This window comes from Prunus dulcis, chromosome 1 (assembly GCF_902201215.1).
Source record: "Prunus dulcis chromosome 1, ALMONDv2, whole genome shotgun sequence".
NCBI classification, from domain to species: Eukaryota; Viridiplantae; Streptophyta; class Magnoliopsida; order Rosales; family Rosaceae; genus Prunus; species Prunus dulcis.
Genome location: NC_047650.1, coordinates 13,606,744 through 13,628,105, shown reverse-complemented (window position 1 = coordinate 13,628,105; position 21,362 = coordinate 13,606,744). Strand labels below are relative to the sequence as shown.

Here is a 21,362-nt window from a genome sequence, read left to right as displayed (position 1 = left end):
TGTACTTTTTAGATGAAAAAATGGATGATATTAAAAATTTTAAAAAAAATTAACAGCAAGGGTTAAATTGATAATTTTAATTAATTCGGTGACTAAATTGGCTCATTTTTTTTTAATTCAGGAGGTTAATTTCTACAAGATCATAGTTCATGGGGTAAAACCGCTGAAGAAAAAGAAAAAAAGAAAAAAGAAAAAAAGAGAGGCCCCTTCTCAGACTCCCTGTTCATGGCTACCATTGCTCTCGCGGTCTAACCCCAACCTCTCCTGATTCCTATCTGACATTTTCTAACTCTACCTTGTACACCGTCAAGTTTCGATACAATAAAATTGAAAACCCAGGACATATTCAAAAGCATATCATAGGAAATATTTCTGCGGCAATTGGATGTTTATTTTCAGAAAAATTTAACTGGAATGAGATTTTCCATGGGAATTCCTTTTTATCGATGAAGAAGTAACTGGTTGAAGACACAAGTATGGCTATGCTCAAGTCATCAATTCTATGGCAAGCTTGAACTGTGCTAAAGAAAATAAATATAGAAAAAACTTTGATCATCGGTGCTGGACGTTGGAGAGATGGCAGCCATGGCACTACAAGAGTATGGAAAGAGGGTTTGTGATATGAGACATGGGGGTGAAAGGGGTATTGATTAAACTTGAAATAAAAATAAAATAAAATAGATCTCATTAGGGGTAAATGATACGCTACAGAATTTGTGTTCTTAATCTCATACTAGGCCCTCAGCACATGTTGGTTTTCTTTTTTATTTTTTATTTTATTTTTGGTATTAAGAAAAAATAACATTGATAGTTATGTTCCATAAAAATAGGACTTAGAATCCTATGCACATATAAGTAAATGCACCAATTCTAAATATAGAGACTTGGAATTCTATGCACATATATAATATATTTATGTTCAAGAAAATGCGTATTTTTTTTTTTTTTTTGGTATAATTGAGAAGTGTTAGAGAAACGAAAATTTACTTTAAAAATACAAATAAAATGCTCGAATAACACGTATATTATTGCAAAAATATTTTAAAAAATATGTATTATTTATGAAAAAGAAAAAGAAAACTCTAATATTAACCAAATTGCCAGTTGTAACTGATGTGAGCTTCTCCAGTAAGGAATTTTGTCAAGGTTACCGTTTAGTTAAGGAGTTCTAATCGCAACATCCATTAGATATGTTAGTGAGTTAAACAATATTTTATATATACCATCAATGGCGGAGATAGAAGTCATTAACCAATTCTCAACATAAAATCCTTAAACAATTAAATCATTAACACAAGAGATACGCGTTGGAACGGTAGTAAGGTCCAATTTGGGATTGCTATCATTGTTAAAAAAAGTTGCTTTTGCTGTGCTTTAAAAATAATTATCTATAAAGTAAAGCAGCTCCATGTTTGGTAAACAATATTTTTAAAGTGTTGTTAGTACAAAAAGCAGTGTCAACCGTTTGGTAAATTTTAATATAAAATTGTTGTAACTGTAAATAATGACTAAAATAGACATAATGTTAAAAATGTTATGTACTAATCATGTGGTGGTAGTGGTACTGATGGCGTGGAGGTAGTGGTGGTGATGAAGGTGCAGTTAGTGGTTGTGGTAGTGGTGGTGGTGGTGGTGGTGGTGGAGATGGCGATTGTGAAGGTGGTGGTGGTAGTGGCAGCATGGTGGTGGTTGTGGAGGTGGAGTTTTTGGAGGAGGAGGTGGTTGTGGTGGTAGTGCTGATAGTGGTGGTGTGGAGGTGGTGGTGGTGGAGGAGGTGGAGGTGGAGGAGGTGGTGGTGGAGGTGGAGGTGGAGAAGGTGGTGGTTGTGGTGGTGGCGGTGGTTGTGAAGGTAGTGAATGTGGTGGTACAAGTGGTGGAGTTGGATGTGGTGTCATTTTTTTAAAATGAATGTGATGATGGCATTTTGGGAATTAAAAAAATTCATTAAAAGTTCATCTCTGCTAGGGGTGGGCATTCAAACCAGCGAACCGAAAATTCGAGTCGAACAGCACCGAACCAAACCGGAAAAAAAATCGAATTGACCAAAAAGTCAACAATCGGTCAAAAATCGAACCGGACCAATTTAGACTAGTTTCGAATCCAATTCCATGTCTTCAAAAACAAGACCGTGCTGAATTGAACAGGTCAAATTAAAAAATATACATAATTTCAATATATATACATATATATATATATATATATATATTTATTTAATGCTATATTTTTAATTTCACTAAAAAAAAAACTAATATTTATCCAAGTTCAATTTCAAAATATATCTATTTTCTAACTTCAATATTTATTTTTATATGAAATTGAATAACTTGTTAATTTTCAAGTAAAATAATAACATTTCAGTTGAGAATTGTATTAAAAAATAATTTTTATAATCCGATTCAAAACCGAACCAGAACCGAAACTAGTTCAAACCAAACTGGACAGTTTTAGAATTTTTTTTTAATTAAAATCGAACCGAACCAAACCGGATGAATAGTACCTGATCGATTCTAATTTGAAGCAAAAACCAATTCAAACCGAACCGTGCTCACCTCTAATCTCTGCTTCTTTTGAAAGCAACTTTGAAAAGCAACCCAGAACCTGCTTTTAAAAGCTACTGTCAAAAAGCCACTGCTTTTAAAATAATCGGGATATTTTATTTTTACCAAACATCTTAAACTGCTTAACTTTAAAGTAAAACAGGTTTTTGTCGAAAAAATACAATCCCAAACGGGGCCTAAGAACTCTCAACCATCAAAATAGTGATTTTGCTTATAGAAAATCAGGTTGGAAGTTCAAGAACAATAATATTAATATTAGGATAGATCCCGCCATCAAGATTTCAAAATATTTAGACTAAACCCAGATACCTTTTCAATTTTCTATTTACATTTTCCACAGTAGGTCACATACAACGGAGAATTTTTGAGCTTGTGGATTTCTTGTTCGGAGTTTTCAGTGCGCTGCTTGATTAGATTTACAGGAAGAAACTAGAGGAGAAAACATTCGTTGAGAGAGCTTCAATCAAAAATCTCCTGGGCTTCAATTATGCTATGCTGGCTGGAAAAACAAAGAAAACAAGAGTTGGAGAAGTTTGAGGGTCACACAATATAATAAACAAAAGCTTGTACAGAAAAGAAAAAGGAAAAACAATCAAAGCAGTAGATTAAAAGATATTAGCCATACTGATCGTCCTTTGCCACCCGATAATATTTCTCTGCATGCTGGCGTTGGCCAATTAGTTGAGCAAAACGCTCATCATGAGTAATTACAATCAGCTGAAAGTTTTCCTGGCCCTTCCGGTCCTCCATAATTCTGCAGAAAGAGGGAAAATGGGAAATTTTATTTAAGTTAATATCCAGCAATGGAGTCTCAAATGAGAACTAGTCTCTTCATACCTATGGAGAGCAGCAGCAAGACTGTCTGCATTTGGGCCATCCAAATTTGTAGTCGGTTCGTCTAGTGCTAGTATTCCACAGTTGAGGCAGAAAGTTTCAGCTAAAGCCAACCTTATGATAAGGGAAGCGAGGACCTGAAAACAAACCCCAAGTTTCAGCTTTCCATTTCTCCTAATACGTAAAGTAATGCGTTCAAAGATCACTTACCTTCTGACCAGCACTGCATCTTCCTCTCATTTCGAGCTCTGCATCACCGGTCTGCATGAGAACCTGACATTATGCAGTGTCAGCAACGTGAGAATGGCTAGGGAAATTAAAGGATGTGTGAGAAGTTTAAAGGAAAACATTCATACCTTGTAGCTATAAGAACGAGTCCCAGCACCTTCAGAATCTGAATGTATACATATGTAGTCTATATCTTGTCCTCTGTATGTTTGCTGCCACAACTCCCTTATAATTTTATTTATTTCCTCCATTTTCATGGTGTGGAAGCGCATCAGTGCTCTGAAGAAAAAGGAAAAAGGAAAAAGGAAAAACAGAACAGAGATAACATTATAAAGAAGATGCATGCAACAAAGATTTCATCAGTTGACTGCACCAATTATATGTACTGTGTATATATTAGTGTTTCTCTCTGCAAGACGTCCATCTTTTATTAAATGACGGATTCGCAATAACATGTCAATAATGTCCAGAGATTAATTACTGGAACAAATACATATTGACAGGTTATCAACAGGTTGTCAGTAGAGACTGTTGACATGTTATCGACACGTTATTGCAAATCCATCCTTTCCTTTTGTATATGTACACGCATAATACCTATTAATGGAAAACTAAGATGAGGAATTGGTCCAAATTTTGCAAATTTTCTGATTGTTAAATGGAGATAGCCAACAAAGCTTCAATATGACAATAACATATAACTAGAACATTCAAGTTTCCCTGGTCATGTTCTATCTTTTTAAATAGAAGAACTACTAAAGATATATTAGAGTGTTTTTGCAAAAGAAAACATTATGCAAATTTTGGTAGCAGGTGTAATATGTGGCATGCCGGATAATTAGGCGGCCAATGGGCAGTTTTCTTTTCTCTATCTTTTTCTTATTATAACTAAAGAGTAATAATTGGATTCTTTTGTAAGGGGAATTAAGTAGATGAAAATAAAGCAAACAGTGATCACTTTATCAATAAATAGTCATTTAAACATTATGGAACTGCAAATAAGAAACCAGAGAATAGTAGCAAAAACAGTAAGAAGAAGCATCATAGTAAGGAAGCTTGACCCCTCTGGTCTATTCACCTGTCATTCTCTCTGTTCTCATATTCAGAATTGTGGTGAAGGGGAGATCTTCCCCCCGTACACCCAAATTTGGAAGGCCAAAACTCCTCTGAAAGTTAAGATCTTTGTGTGGCAAGCGGTGCTAGGAAAACTAAACACTGGGGATACATTACAGAGACGTTGTCCCTATTTGTGCATTAGCCCTCACTGGTGTGCTCTATGTAATAAGGCTGGGGACAGCGTGGACCATCTCCTTCTTCATTGCCCTTTCTCCCTAAAGTTGTGGGAAACATTATTGCAGGAAGTTAACACGGTGTGGGTAATACCAGAAGGCTGCTTTGAACTTTTTTCCATCAGAATTGATGCTTTGGGAAGGGGAAAGAAGGCAAAAATTCTCTGGGGTAGTCTGATGCAGGCAGTGGTTTGGAACCTATGGCTGGAACGTAACAGGAGAATTTTTGAGGATTATAAGGGAGTGGGAGTGGCAGAGATATGGGATAGAGTGAAGTTTTGGGCTGCCCTTTGGGCATCAACTTCCCTTGCCTTTAAGGATGTACCCTATCCTTCAATTATGCGCAATCTGCTAGCCGTAGTATCTTAAGGGGCTGTTTTATGTTTGGTTGGTTAGTTAGGTGTTGAGTGGCCTTGTGTCTGTTTCTTCGGCTAGTGTTTTCTTTTATCTGCAGTCTAAATGCCCTTGTTTTGATCCTTACAATTTGAATAAAAATGTTTCTATTCAAAAAAAAAAAAAAAAAAAACAATAACAACAACAATAATAATAATAATGATCATAAACAACATAAACATAATAATAGTAGTAGTAATAATAATAGTAAAATAATTAATAGCGAACGATTTGTTGGTTAAAAACAGACTATTGAATCGACAGTTGGGCTTCTTTTTTGGTTATATTAGAAAAATACGGAGGTTCATATATAGATAAACATAATTTTAAAATCTAGTTCTAGAACCTCACTTGTCAAGCGCATTGTAGTATCTGTCCAGGTCCTTGTTTGCCATCTCAGTTGTCTGTCATAAAATATTCAGGATAATAATAGTAAGATATGAGCAGTAAGGAGAAGTATTTGCTGCTTCATAAAGATGTCATACCTTTAGCTGGATTAGCTGATCAAAGTACCGCTTGTCAATTTCCTTGTATTGTGCCTGTTTGAGATCACTTATATCCCTTGAAATATTTTTCTGGTAAACAGACATGGTTCCACGATGAATGTTTAACTGCCAAAACGAATAATTTTATAAATAAAATTTGTAATTTCAATAAGAAGAAAAATGGATGTGAACCAACAAAGAGGAGATTCTACCAGAGGTGCAATATATAAAATTGTAAACTTTCAGAACATGTAACAACAACTCTTATTGGTTTTATTTTGAGCTATTGAATTTCATAGTGTCTTCGTATAATTTTAAAATCAAGACTAGAATAGTCACCTACAATCTCATTTATATGCTCAAAATCCCAGATAAGTGAAAGCAATATAATTATGGAGATCATAATTTACTGACCATCAAGAAAAATAACTCTAAGGATAGATCCATTTAAATTTTCCCTAATTTCTTTTTATTATCTAAAAAATACTAGTGTTTTTGGGCCTGCTAGTATGCTGAGCTGTTAAGCATGACCTTGTTTCTCCATTCAAATGCGATCTAAACTGAAACCGTTTGCTTCAAGGAACCCAGATCCAATTATGCATAACTCACTACGAAAAATCTCTAAAAGCATACTTGGCACAACATAACCCAAGCTGATTGAAGAGAATATGAGTTGGCTAACTTCCTCAGCAACAACAAACTATTCAACGTCACTCCATTACTTGAACATGCACCCCAATGAACAATAGAATCTTTCTTCCTAATAACATTCTTAGACAAGTACACTTCTCAAGGCAGCTATTTCAATGGAAAACATCAGATCCAGTCAAACAAGGATGCACTAAAACGTCACAATTTAGCTTGACCAAAGAAAGTATTAAAGGCAACACAAAAAGGGCAACGCAAGGTTAGGAAATTAAGGCAATGCAAAATAAGACTATAAATGAAGGTAAAATCTTATAATTTAAAATAAAAACGTACACAATGCAGAAAGATACCATATCCATATAGCATATCTACTACACTTCCAAATTTTCTTTTCATTCCGCCTTTTAAATAAATTCAGTTCTGTTAGTTCACAAGAAACTTTAGCAAGTGTCCATGTAAGTAAGATGAATATCACCTAAAGTTTACTGGCCATGCTTTCAGGAGCAATGAAACAAAGAATGATATGTGTAGAACTATGAATACCTCTGAAAGAAGCCTCTCCCTCTCCTGTGAGAGCTTTCCAAATTCAGCTTCAATTTTGGATTTCCCACCAATCTTCAGAATTCTGTCTTCCAGTGATTCAATCTCATGGGAAAGTTCCTCTACTTCAGCTTTTGTTTTCCTGTAATTCAAATTATCCTCAATATTTCGTTTTAACTGATCTTGATTCCGCTTTAATTCTTTGCTTTTGTCTAATTCAGTTGAAATTTCCTGCTTTCTAGTATCACAACTTTGAAGTTGAGATTCTGATAGACATTTATTTACTTGCAGTTCCTGCAACTTCTCTCCTTTCTTTTCATCATTATACCTGGTAGGAAAAAAAAAAAAAAAGTTTATAGAAACAATCAAGTGTATACAAGAGCCTTAAAACCAGCAACTCAAAAGTCAAAACTTACTGTTTAATTTTAGAAATAAGCGCAAGTAGTGCCACAACTTCCTGCTGGTATTTTCCTTTTTTCTCAGCTTGCTCCTCATATTCGCGATCAAGTTTAACTTTTAAGTTATTGTAGTCACGAAGTAATTCATCTTTCTCCCTTGATAAAGGGCCATGAGCCTCTTCCAAATGCTGAAATTTTAAGTACAAGCATGATACATTACAATATAGAAACCGTAAAACTTCAATCATAAGGAAACAACACAGAGAAACTTGATAAATGTAAGAAACAAGAGTTGAGAATTGTTATTGAACATGGTAAAGCCCTATATCCACTACAAATGTTGCTTATCCAACCCATCGTTGTATCTATACAATCAAAATTCTCATAAAATTTAGTAGACCAGCATATGAATGTGTAAAAATAAAGCAATCCACAGAGTCAAAATGTATGCCACAACTTCTAGCAAACTTTTTTTTTTTCCCAACAACTTTGATCATCTGCATTTAAACTCTGCCAAACGCATTCAAGCAACCACAGCGACAATCAGAATTCATAAGTCCTATTACAATAACTTTATATTGACTTGACTGTTTTATAAGACTTATGAACAACTAATAACGCCAGAATATACTCGACATTGCTTTGCTAGATATGTATGTACTTTTCTTTATCAAGTAAATCAGTTGTACTAATAAAAAAGGACAAGAAAAGACACCAAGATACAGAAGTATAAGTTTGGCACGTGTAGTGAAGTAGTGAATCTATGAACTCTTTTTCTTTCCTGCGAATCTATTAACTCCAAATAACTACATCTACCACCTATGCCTTTAGCATTGAACAAGTGCAAGAGAAGATTAAAAACACATTTTTTTCAAATACATGTAACATAAAGCAACTTCTTTAACCCCAAGATCCTCCAGTCCAGTAGTGTGGACTAACAATAGTAACAGCTCTAGGTTTCAGCACCCCAAAGTCAAAAGAGAGTGTCACCAAGCAGCATTTCCAAACAATTTTTCATGCATAGTGTTTCTCTGCCACAGCTTATGGCTCTGCATCTCAATGTGCTTTTATTTATTAGATATTCTCTAAGTAAAACCTTGGAACCCCACCAGCTTTTCCATTTTTGCAAAGATAATGAAATAACCTTTTCATCAAGATCAACTTGACTCTTTTCCTCAGTCAAACGATCCAACTCTGCTTCTACCCTTTCGACATCACGCAAGATATTAGCTACCTTGCCTTTTTCTTCCTTTAGACTGTGCCACCGTATTCTAGTGTCTGCTAAATCATTTTCCATGTACCTTCGTTCTTCCCTTAACTTCTCTAGTTCATCACGCAAATTATCCCTGTTTCCAGGAAGAAAAAAAAAAAAAGGATATAACTACAACAAATAGAAAATAAAAATAAATTGTCAAGTAGAATTAATTTAGTATTGGAGGGTGTCAACAAGAGTCCGATTATAAGAAAATATGAAGCTAAAGTCCGGAGACAAAGGAAAAGAAATATAATGGACATATATGTCAAGGTGCATTCCCAAGTGGCTAAGCTTTTCTTGATCAAATATTCTGATAACAAGAACAAGTTACCAAATGATGAGTAGATAGTTAGAAGTTATACTCTCTACTACGCAGACCATTCAGCTCCGATTCAATATCTTTCAGGGATTTTGCACCCTGCCCTTGATATTCAAGCTTATACACCAACTCATCAACTTGCTGCTGCAATGTTTGTATTTCTTGAAATAGTCTGTCAGCAGTTTCAATGGGTTGCACCAGGGCCTGAATTGAGTCCTTATCAGCCTTCACTTGAGCTGAAACAGCTAGCACCTACAAAAGAAAAGCAAAAAGATCTTTAAAACAAAATGATTTCATACAAAAGATAAAAAAATGTCTTTCAAAATTATGAATTCATTCAACAACTTGTGGACAAACTATTACTGCATCCAAGTGATAATACCTACATTCAACTCATTAGCCCTTCTCCTATGGACAAAGTTCCATAACTTAAATGAGAATGAGAGGATGGTAACATATAGAAGGAACTGAGTAAATGACTTTCGGACATATTATCCTGTTCCCCCGGTCATTAATCTAATTGTCGCTCTAAAAACTGCTCCCATGGATACCAGAGCATGGTGACCAAGTGATGCAAGGCCTGCAGGGAGTCGGAATCGTAATCTGGATATTTTTAGCTGAATAGCCAGCACAATGTAAAGTGAAAGCAATGGACCATGAGACAACAGTAGGTCATGTTAAATAAGTCAAAGCAGCGGACTATGAGTAAAAGCAATGAAGACCTAAAGATTCGTACATAATGGCCAATGTTTTGATTCCATATGCAGTAATGGTCTAGCAAATTTCACAGCGTTGATCCAGTTTTGAATGTAATGGTTTAGTCATAGCATTCAGGAGGCAAAAGTCGTTGGCTTTTTGTTTCAAAGCATAGAGATGGTTACAAGTCTTGAGGGTAATTCAAGGCATAAATGAGGGAGGTAGATTTGGAGAGGTGTTTGATGTTCAAAGTAGTGCTTGCAAGGCCTTGAATCCAATCTGTCAGTCCAAACTCAAAAGTTGTTCTAATTAATAACTTAATATACACCCTCATGTAAAAAAGTCAATAACCTTTCAACTACACCCATATGCAACAAAGTCTATTCATTTTATTCAGAAATTCGTTGACATCAACAGTTAATGCAGCAATAGCACATCCACATGCACAACTACTACCATGTTCTGCATGGTTTTCAAAGAAGGAAAATGCTTTCAGAAAAGAAACCATTATAGAGGATGAAATAATTGATGCATTACACCCTTATGTAAAAAAGTCAATAACCTTCCAACTACACCCATATGCAACAAAAGTCAATATTCATTTTATTCAGAAATTCGTTGACATAAACAGTTAATGCAGCAATAGCACATCCACATGCACAACTACTACCATGTTCTTCATGGTTTTCAAAGAAAGAAAATGCTTTCAGAAAAGAAACCATTATAGAGGATGAAATAATTGATGCATACTTAAGAAAATTCATTCAAAACTAATTCAGTGAAGAATTGTTGCATATCAAACATTATACAACATGACTTACGAATTCAATATCTGACATCATTATCAAGCCGAACACACTAACCATGTAATTTGTTTTTCATGCAATGCAATATGAATGAGTAGATATACAACAAGTATATGCAGAATGGTAGCAGTATTTCATAGAATGATTTTTCATTTTTCAAGTTCAATTTCTTGAGAGTTGGCCAGACAATAAATGGGATTGACCATGATATTTAAAAGCAAGGTGTACCCAAAAAGATAATTACATCATCGAGGGCCTGAGACTTTTGTTCCATCTCTTCAGTAAGGTCACGTAGTTCTTTCTCTGCATTAGGGATTGTTTCCTTTCCAATGTTAACATATTCTTCATAAACCATGCGGAGCTTGTCCAATTGCTGAAAAAACGAGTCAGCACTCAAGGACTCTGCTGCCAGCACTTTTATTTTCTCAGCAGAACTTGCAGAATTCATTCTTTGCTGTAAATTACCATAAAACATTAGCCCAATTCAGCAAGGTACGTAAAAAATTCATATTTCCAATCCACCCTGCTTAGAAAATGTGAATAAGTGATGTATTCCAACCTTTTTAACAAATTCGTCTTCCTCTTTGAGAGAGAAGGGGCGTTCACAGCAAGGGCAAATATGATTGGCACGGGCAACTCTTTCAAAAGGATCAAACATTTGTCGCATACCATCTGCAAAGTTGTATTTCCTAGAGACGAGACACCAGATGCAGAATCAAAAAATTGGAAATATGCTGAACATGTTGATATAGATTTTATTTTATTTTTATTTTTATTTTTTTGAAGATAACATATAGATGCATTTAGTTATTATTTAATATTAGCCTAGTATGTAAAAATAAGAAAATGAACCTTTTCTCAACATCTCTTTTCTCCTTAGCTGAATCCAAAACTTTGGGATAGGAATCAGCAGTAAATGATTGCTGATCTAGGGCCTGAAGTTTAGATTCGATATATCTCCTTTTTGCTGCATTAAAACAGAATGTAAAGAACAATGTGTATGATTCAATGGAATGCACTAGTTTGCGAAACCAAAATTTTCAGAGGCAAGGCATGAGCCTTTCAAGCCTCAAATTATTATAATAAGAAAACATAAATAAAATATACAAGTATAACATTAAAAATTTAGTATCACATACCCTTACTTTGTATTTGACACTGTTTATTCTAAGCTTTGGTATTACAGTTTTAATTTACAAAGCATTCTTGTATATGGAGTCTTATTTTATTTAGTACTTTTATGTATCTTTTTAGTAGCAAATACTTAGTTTAGCATTTTTTGTTAAATTTTCAATTTATTTAGAATTGGCAGTTTTTATTAGAAATATCCTCTAAGTGGGCAGCAGCCTTTGGGCTTTAGAAAGTAGCATGGGCTACATCCAATAAGCCAATATCTTCTGCCCAGTACACTTAGCACGTTATTAGTTCTTCTTGGTCTTCCTCATCTTCTTTTCATTTTCATCTTGTCTTCTTCTTGTTCTTTGCATGGGTTACTCAGATCTGATGATGATCTGATTCTTCTTCTCTCATCCAATTAACCCATCAGAGAAACTATGATTGACATGGTTCTATTGGGTTCGCGATGAAGGAGAAATAGAAGCTGGGTATTTTTAATATGCAATGGTGAGAAGAGGAGCTGGGTTCAAAATCAGGTGGCATGGGGCCCTATATTCTCAGGCATCAAAGGCTTATGCCTCTTCCACCTTCGCGCAAAAGCGCTGCGAGGTGTGCGCTTTTCCAGATTTCCGCACAACAGCCCTACACCCATGGCATTTTCTGACTGTCTCTCCTTGAGGAGCTCCTTGCCCACGCCTTTGAAAACATTGTGCAAAATAAGCAGGAAACAACGGAAATGATGGCTGACACCAGCCATGCCAGTCTTAAAGGTCGACAATTGGTAAAAAGGAAACAATGTGTGTAATCAGTTTTGCAAGGTAGATACAATAGTTGGATAAATGAGATACGATCACATCTGGAAATTAAGCACAAACATAAATATCATCATGCAATGTTCTATGTCCTTGAAAAATAAAGTACTTACAGTCCATATCTTTACGATGCTTGGAGAGGTTATTGTTAACTTCTTGTACTCTCATTTCCAGCATATTCACCTCCTTCTCTGCATCGCGAGATTTGGCACTCAAGTCATCAAACTCCTTGGTAGCAGCCCTGGAATATGAACATATTGAAACAGACCCCAAACAATGAAAACCTCTAACAAAAATCTTGAAACCCCTTAGAAATCCAAAATCTTTAGTTCAAATGAGATGAAGCAAGGCTTAAAATCTGAGAGTCAAAACTCAGTTGCTTGATCTTGTCTTTACAAAGTACAAAAATTGGCAGAAACCATAAATGCATATATGGCTGTGCACTAGAATCTGAGATGATGACAGAAAACCACACATCTAGCAATAGCACTACATGTACTATCAATGTATCATGAAATGATGAGGTTTCAGGCTTCTGTAATCATTTTTCATGTTCGTAGTAGAAATAAATCAATTGTTCTCATAATACTGACAATTACGTATTAGAAACATACACATTGTATCTGATGAAGATAGCTACTATCACCTTCGCGCATCCTGTTTGTAAACATTGGTTTCATTGAAAATGTGACATGGTACAAAGGACTTCACAACAGTTAACCCCAAAAAGCATAGAGACACCAAAGTTTCCATTAATCATACTATGACCTCACACTTGAAGCAATTGTCAAGTTGCGGTTGAAACTTGAAACCCCCAACTATGAAAAATCCCTGTCACAAATCACAGGCTAGACTGACTTTCAAACAATAAATCATTCTGCTTAGAACTGATATTCCCGAAATACGATCAACAGCTGATTATAATCTATATACTAATTATGCCAAACATATTTACTCCTCCACTGCAATCCAACCTTCTGTTAAGCGCACCCCTCAAGTGTCTAACCAGAGTCAAGTAACTGATGGCAAAAGTAGCTAAATCTTCTCAATATGTGTCTCAGAAAAAAAAAAATGCATGGAAGTTGTTCTGACAAGTTGATCATGATAATGGCATAAGTTGAGTTAACAAAAGGAATAATCACTGAAAAGACCATTATCAGTGTGTGTGGCACTCTGTAATAGACTGCCTGTTGTGTAAAAGCAGTATAAGTTTATATGAATTTAAGGAAATAAAGACAAACTATTATGCCTTTGGAGCATAAAAAAATAAATAAAAGAACACCAAAAGGGAATGGAAATGACATTCATTGACACTGAATATAGCTTGACATGTGACACCAGAAGCAAAACAACCAAAATGTGGCTTGAAATCCAATTGCATGATAAAACATTTTGCACACTCAATCTTATGATTCCACATTTGGGGTCACAACAAAAGCGGACTTTTCATAAGATGTCATGACATAGAATAAAAAATAAATACGGGACAACCTCAAGACTTGAGTGATTTCCTTGTTGAAATCCTTCTCAGGAGGAAGCCTCCCCTTTAACATTCCTCTAATTCTGTCCTTGTATTCATCAATTCTGGAAAGAATAACAAAGAAACATCATAATCTTTGAACATGAATATATGATGAATAACACAAGAGCGAGAAAGAGAAAGAGAGGATGCTGGGGGGAGGGAGGGAGGGAGGGGAGTGGAGTAACGGAGACAGAGAGACAAACAGAATATATCTACATCTTTCTATGTTTCTTTTTTAGATTCTCCAATTCTGTCTTCTTTATAGACAGCTTTACTCTGTCCTCCGAATCAAGATCCAGAATGCTTTTTTCTCGATCAGCAACCTTAATCATTTGCCCAATGCTATACAGCTCACTTTCCTTTTGAATTATTGTTGATTCAAATTCTCGTCTAGCAAGCTGGTTCTTCTTTCTCTCAACCTCAATCGACTGCAATGGCAAAGAAAAATTACTTCCATGTATCTTAATCGCGTTATTTAAACCTAAGATTCTGAATCCCAATCATGACCACAAAGCAACATCATCCTCACCATGTTTTTCTCTTTCTCATCAATGTGAGAAAGATCAACATTTGAAACTTGAAGTTCAAAAGAATCACGTTCATTTTCCTTTTCCTTAATGCGTTTTAAAAGGCCATTCTGCATGAACCACAATTAGGAAAGGATACATAAAACATGAGAAAACCACATTTGGGGAGGCTATCTAGTGTGCATTCTTAAATGCAAACCTTTATGTCTTTTTTAGCTTTCTTTTGAGCTTCATTATTATTCCAACGACCATTTGCATCCATGTAGCGGTCCCATGCTGTCTTGAGTTCGAATTCGTTTGATTTCTGAAATAACATCCTTTTTCAGTCAGTGCTTCTAAGACACAAAACAAAAACAAACAAAAAAAGGACCCAGTACAATTTAAAATTTGTGAGTTTACTTCACTTTAAGGTAAATTTGTTAACACTTTAGTATGAAAATACATACATTATATACAAACACAGATAAGATCCTATACATATTCCCAACAGTCAGCACATTGTGCTTGACAAATTGCTTACTCTATAAAATACTAGTTTAATCAATTCTAAAATAAATCATTTAGTCTTATAAAAAATAATTGAAAAAGAGTCTCTTCAGAAAACTAAGAAAGAGAAAAGGCTTTCTTTTCCTTCTGTTGCTGGATAGTTAAACAAGGAATTCCTAGGAAAGATTATGGTTCTCGGGTATCCAATCAATTAATCCCCCAAACAGGGGAAGCCTAAGTGGAAAGGAAAAAGCAGGGTGAGGTGTAAGGGGGGAAGCCACAAAATTGAAAGCTTTGCTCATTTGTTCCAAGGCTTGTTTAGTAAGCAGCGAGTGGAGCGCATAAGCCCCTTTGGAGATAGAGGTGAGAACTACACAGGCTCGTAAGTAAAGAATGGAACGTAGAGAAAGAGAGAAGGAGAGAGAAGAAGAAGAGAGAAAATTGGTGAAGTAATGGGAGCTGAACTTATTAGCAAAAACAATTTTAATGACAATTATTATAATAGTTATGAGTTATTCCTGAAACAACCGAAAGCCTTTGTTTTATAGCGGATAAAGTTGTGATATGTGAGGGTCAAGAAAAATAGGGAATATCCTTATTAGAAGGGTATGTCTCTTTACCACACATAAAAACACAAATGGCCTTACCCATTTACCAAATACCAACCAACGCATTTAATGAGTTTTCAAAAGTAAATTTAACACAAAGCACTATAGGGATAATTAGTTAAATTCAATGATATCTGGAAGCATTTTTTATGAATTACGTAGGCAGACTTCAAAACCCCAAAGCTTGATCCTTGTGTTTCCAATTTCCTGTGTTGATTATAGTGAATTTCAAGACTTTGGTGGACCCATACAAGCGTGAAAGTACTGTTTGACTGCTTGGAGCAGTCATTAGCGCAAAGGCATGCTTGTAGGATACAAGCTTCAGAAGGCCACACCTACCAAGAGCCAAAGGTGAGCTTCTCTTATCAAAGAATAATCATTTGATAATCATTTGTTGGTATAACCCCAAACTCAATGGATCTAGATACTAGGTCCAGTAATGTTGGATATCCTAATATCGAAGAAACAAATTAAACACATTTCTGCTAGGAATAATGATTCCAAGTTTCCAGTAAGTGCATATGTATATAGGTGGAAAGAATCAAAAGATTTCATCCATTAACATTAAAAAGATGACTGGGTGAAAAAAAAAGGAAGAAGTCACCTTCTTATCTTGCAAATCCTTTTCGAGCTCAAGTAACCTTGACTTTATTCTATTTGTGAGGTTCAAAGCAACTTCATCATCAAAGGGAGGATTGGGAAGAGAACCTAAATTGTGCCTTGTAAAAAAGTTTTGAATGATAGAATCTCTCTCGCTCTTTGAGGACCTATGAACCTGAAGTCAAAAATAAAAGATTTTAAATAGAACCATTTTCCACATAAATTGGATAAAGTTTGAGAATATCAAAACATATGTAATTCACTTACTTCAGCTTCGGTTTGAAGCTTGCTAATCTCCCATATAGATTTCTCTAGTGTCTTCTTAAGGACTCCACTTTTGGTCCCTGTGTCCTCCATTTCCCTCTCTAACTTGCTAATTTTAGTTTCCAAAATTGCAATCCTTTCTTCAAACTTGGTTTTCCATTCCTTCAATTCTTCATCAGTGTCTGACCCATCCAAAAGAACAAACAAGAATAGAGGTCAAATCCCCTAAAGGCAGAACCAACAAAGTCCTCCATATAAACATAACATTAAATTGGAACACCAGCAAAAGTGAAAACAAGTATAAATCAACCAGAGATTGTTAAATGAAAACAATGTCTCATGAGCATCCTACTACTGGCAGGCAGCTATAGACCTTCGTTCTCCTCAGCAAGATCTGCGTACTTTTTCTGCTGCTCCTTAAAGAGAGTGCTTCTTACAGCAGTCTTCATCGATATCTGGTCCTGAAGCTCCCGCAAATCTTTCAGTGTTGCTTCAGTATAACGAATTTTAGTATCCACATCTCTGATGCTTCCCTCCAATTCTTGCATCTGACTTTTCACAGATTCTGTTTTTTCTTGGTCTTTAGAAATACTCTCCCGAAGCTATAAAGCACGAAACATCATGTCAGAAACTTAATCCCTACAAAGTTTACATATATCACATATATATATATATATATAGTAGAAACTAAGTAAATTCAAAAGAGATAATAAACAAAGAAACAAGCAAGTGGATAAGGAATCCACCAAAAGAAAAAAAAAAAAAAAAAAAAGCGCGATATGACATGAAGTTTCATGCTCTATATCAGATATTCAAGAAAACGCCAAAATGACAATCATTACTTGAGTGGTCAAATGGTTCTGGATTCAAGTATTTTTTGCAGAGATGATCTTTGAATGAATACCTAAAAGATACAAATATAGGATCATTGAAATACAATGTATGGTGGGCCCGGAAGGGTGTCCCTTAAACCCATGAAAACAAGGGACCTCATTTTTTAAATACATCAAGTAGTAAATTCAAATCATAGTTATAGATACTTATTGGCAATTAGACACGAGACATTATTTAATGGTAGCCATGTTAGGTGATGATATATCGCAAAAATAACTACTCCTGTGGGGAATAATCAGAATATAATCCCACCCCACTATATTGTTCTATGCACCATATCTAACTAAAAACATTAAGCCTCTTCCTCAAACAATTCATTTGACTGCTTATCATTTTAAGGAATCTAAGATAAAATTGACTTTTCAGCATCAAACTAATCCTCATGCACATGCAGTCCCATGGTCCTCCACATACCAGATCATTATAGGGAAAAATGCCAAGGGGTGTCCCCATGGAGTAGGTGAATTTAGAACTGGGGAACATCCTTGTTAAGGAAAGTTTCTGGCCTTGGGGTTAATTCGACAGACGACTTTGCACATAGAAACTACTATCCTACTTATAATTGGCATACATGAAACTCATAATTTTCTTAAAATGTGCAGTGAAGCAAGGGAAGACAAAACCCTGAAAATTCATAGTTCGCATATTAGAATTATCACAATAAAGGAGTACAAGAACCTTATATGCAACATCTTTCAAGGTCTGAAGATTCTCCAATTTTAGCTTGTAGGTCTTTATTTCTTGAGCTTGATCCTTGTGAAGTTTTTTTATCACCTCCAACGCCTTGGTATATCTGATAAGTAGTAGATGCCCATGATTGATAAGTTTGAACAATCATCATCAAAGTGTAAAAGAAAGAAAACAAATTACAGTAAGCACTGGCAGACTTAGCAGCAGTCTCAAGCAAAATTATGAATATGTTAAGGCTATTTCAGATGTTCTAAGCAAACACCAACCAGCTCACAGGAACAGGACTCAAAACATGCAGACAGGTTTCTTGAACTACGTCTTGGGGAACAGGTAATCTACTCAGTCACATTACATACACACATACACAAGGGAGGAACATAATCTGATATCACAAGTCATGCAAACATGCATGAGAAAAAAAATCAAGTGCATGTTACACAAAAGAAAAAAACTGTACCAGAGCATGTGATCAATCTGAGATCCAATCTTGGGGCACAGTGGCATGACCTAAAACATCCATTATTAATTTTTTATTCTTTTCTTTTATGCTGTGGTTCACAACTATCTTTTGGGGAGAGGGTTTCACACACAAATAATCATTGGGTTCCTGGAGTTCAACCAACTGAGGTTTACAACTATCTTAAAATGAAATTAATGACGAGAGTACTTCACTGACGAAATAATCGGATAACATCTGAAGGGATTAAGTACTGTGAAAGTCTGCTTGCTTCTATGAACGTGGCTCCTCTAATCTCCAAGTGACTCATTTGCAGAGGTGGGAGAGGCCAATTTTCAAGATAAAATAGGTCAACCATAGAGGAAATTTGTGAGCAATAAAGTGCTGACATTAAGATAAAAAAATAAGTATAAGAACTCAGGTTGTTTAGGTACATTCTCAAAAGATTAAGAGTATAACAACCACTGTTACAAAGCAAGTTTTTAGAATTCTTATTCTGGAAAACTAATACTGGTTGTGAACTCAATAGAACTTAAATCAGGTTGAATGAAAAAGGACGAGAAAGATGAGAAGAAGAACAAATGAAGAAAATGAGTCCCAAATTCCGACTTATTGAGCTTCAATAAATCAACGAAGAAAAGGAAAATTTTCATTAATTCATCTCTATTTCTCATTTTCATAGGGTAAATACAAAAGAAAAGAAATGGGAGAAAAGAGAAAAGTTTGCTTCGGAAAATTCCTAAAAGTTTTTAGTGGCCGAGTTTTTAGTGGCTGAGTAGGAAAAATAGAAACAAACTATGAGCAACCATTAGCAAAATTATGGACAGACGTTAACTATAAGTCACAAAGTTCACTTTCACGTCACGTGTAACAATTTTCATGTTTAAACAACCAAGAAGAACCATGCCTGAATCATTTCACAAAATCAAGGAACACAGTCTTTTCACTCAAACAATTGAAGGCCACACATGGAATGAAATATTAATATATAAATTTACCTCAATAATGGATAGAAAGAAGAAAGAAAAGTTGTGGGAACAAACGGCAATACCGGGTAGCAGAGAAGATATCATCAAATTTTTTCTTCAATGTGGAAGGATCTTGCAAAGGCCAATTGGCTTCATCTTGGTGCACAAATATAACATTTTCCAAAATAGCCTTTGACACACCCATTAAAGCAGGGATTTCCCTATCCATATCAGCACATCTATAGCTAAGGCAAACTTTCTGCAACTCGGAAATAAAGAATCAACAACACAAAACAAAATTTGAATATTCAACAAGAATTTGAAGTTCTGATTGAAATACCTCTCCGGTGTGGGGATTAATGGTTTGAAGGACACTGTCGATGGCTTTGAATTCCATTTTCGAGGCTTTCTGCGTAAGCTGAAATGACCTAATGCACACCACATCTTTACCCGCTGCGGTTCTGAATCGAAGCTTAATCTGGGCTTTGGTCTCGGTTTCGCCGGCAACTTTCGGGTCATGGATGAAGCTGTGGCCAGACCTAGCATTGGGGGGCAACTCGCCGGAGCAAGAGAGCTTCAAGCACTCGATAATGGTGGTTTTTCCGGCGCCGTTTGGGCCGACGATTAGGGTTAAGGGCTTGAAGAAGGTGATGACGTGCTTGTTCTCCGGATCGAAGCTCCGAATTCCCTTTATCAGCATCTTGTCCACCGTACTCATCTTCGCTAGCTTCTGTACTTGTCTTCTCTTCTCTTCTACTCATGCATGCATAGACGAAGAACAGAGAAACAGAGAGACACAGAGACACAGACAGAATTGTCACTTCTCGGAGTGAGAGAGAGAGAGAGAGTCGGGAAATCACAGTGGAAAGGGCGGGACAGAGATACAGGCCGAGTCTAACCTATGGAATGGCCCAAGGGCCGCTTTATTTTGTTTTATTTTATTCTATTCTGAAATAATGATCTATACCATAAATTTTGACATATAAATTTCCTTCTAAACTTGAATGTTTTTTCCTCTAATACATACCCATAATTTGAATTTGCAACTTTATTAAATTATTTTAAAATAGTTAATTTTTAATTTTATTTGTCATCAATTTTTCTTGATATTATTTTTGTTTCAACATTCATGATTTAATTTTATGAACATTTTAACAATAACGAAATCCAAAATACAATATAATTTCACTTAAAATTAAAAACATTCAACAACATTTTATTTCATAACTTTTTTTTGTTGGTATTTTATTTCATAACTTTGAAAGTAAAAACAAGCACCATGCGACTTATATTAAAAACAAATTGAACAACTTGACTTATTTGGTTAGTTGCAATGCGGTCACATCATCTACATCATCCCAATCTATAGTTCCTGGAGCTACTACTTTTGCATATGCCCGATATAATTTGAATATTTCATTGAAGCCATCACCATAACTGCCTTTTATTTTTTTCTTTATATTCTGATAAATGAATTGTGTCATTGTCATGCTTACAAACTACAAATTTTCCTTTGATTATCTTGGTGTTGGACATTGGATACTGCTTATGAGCTCAAATTTATAAACTTCGACTGAAGTTGGACACCAAGAACACTTGTTCAATGCATTTCTTGATTATTAAAGGAGGTGGAGGTGGATTGCACCTAGGATGGAGGCATCCCCAATCAAATGTATGATATTGCCTTTCATTGTTAGGTTCCATTGGTATGGTTGATTAGGTTGCATATGGAGGTAAATATTTATAGTCAAATGGATGAGTATATTGGTTTTTACTTTTACTTCACTAGATTCCTTTATCATAATTTTATGAACCCATGCCCACCTTCACTTGTCTTCTTCAATTATTTTATGAACCATTCACCATCTCCTATTATCTTGTTTTAATTATGTTCTGAACCATTGCTCATCTTTGTCCATCTCGGTTTATTGGATTCCTTTTATCTCTTACTGTCTTGTTTAAATCATAT

General features: G+C 35.3%; 1 protein-coding gene across 3 annotated transcripts; it reads right to left on the bottom strand.

The window, feature by feature from the left end:
• Window positions 1-2,744: 2,744 nt before the first annotated feature.
• Window positions 2,745-20,318, bottom strand: LOC117626910 (DNA repair protein RAD50). Of its 3 annotated transcripts, XM_034358713.1 has the most exons (25): window positions 19,734-20,318; window positions 19,477-19,652; window positions 17,957-18,071; window positions 16,758-16,986; window positions 16,388-16,566; window positions 16,125-16,295; window positions 14,626-14,730; window positions 14,429-14,536; window positions 14,116-14,327; window positions 13,869-13,961; window positions 12,491-12,618; window positions 11,302-11,416; window positions 11,009-11,138; window positions 10,694-10,903; window positions 8,991-9,199; window positions 8,518-8,719; window positions 7,392-7,561; window positions 6,979-7,303; window positions 5,788-5,913; window positions 5,654-5,706; window positions 3,749-3,899; window positions 3,603-3,665; window positions 3,396-3,529; window positions 3,184-3,312; window positions 2,745-3,057 (listed from the first exon to the last, which is right to left on the bottom strand). In XM_034358713.1, the coding sequence occupies exons 1-25, from the start codon at window positions 20,109-20,111 to the stop codon at window positions 3,018-3,020; spliced, it is 3,951 nt and encodes a 1,316-aa protein (XP_034214604.1). In that variant the 5' UTR covers window positions 20,112-20,318; the 3' UTR covers window positions 2,745-3,017. The 3 variants fall into 3 exon arrangements, with proteins under 3 accessions (XP_034214604.1, XP_034214620.1, XP_034214611.1); XM_034358729.1 differs by lacking the exon at window positions 19,477-19,652 and having other exon boundaries at window positions 19,734-19,910; XM_034358720.1 differs by lacking the exon at window positions 19,734-20,318 and having other exon boundaries at window positions 19,424-19,594.
• Between the last annotated feature and the right edge of the window lie 1,044 nt (window positions 20,319-21,362).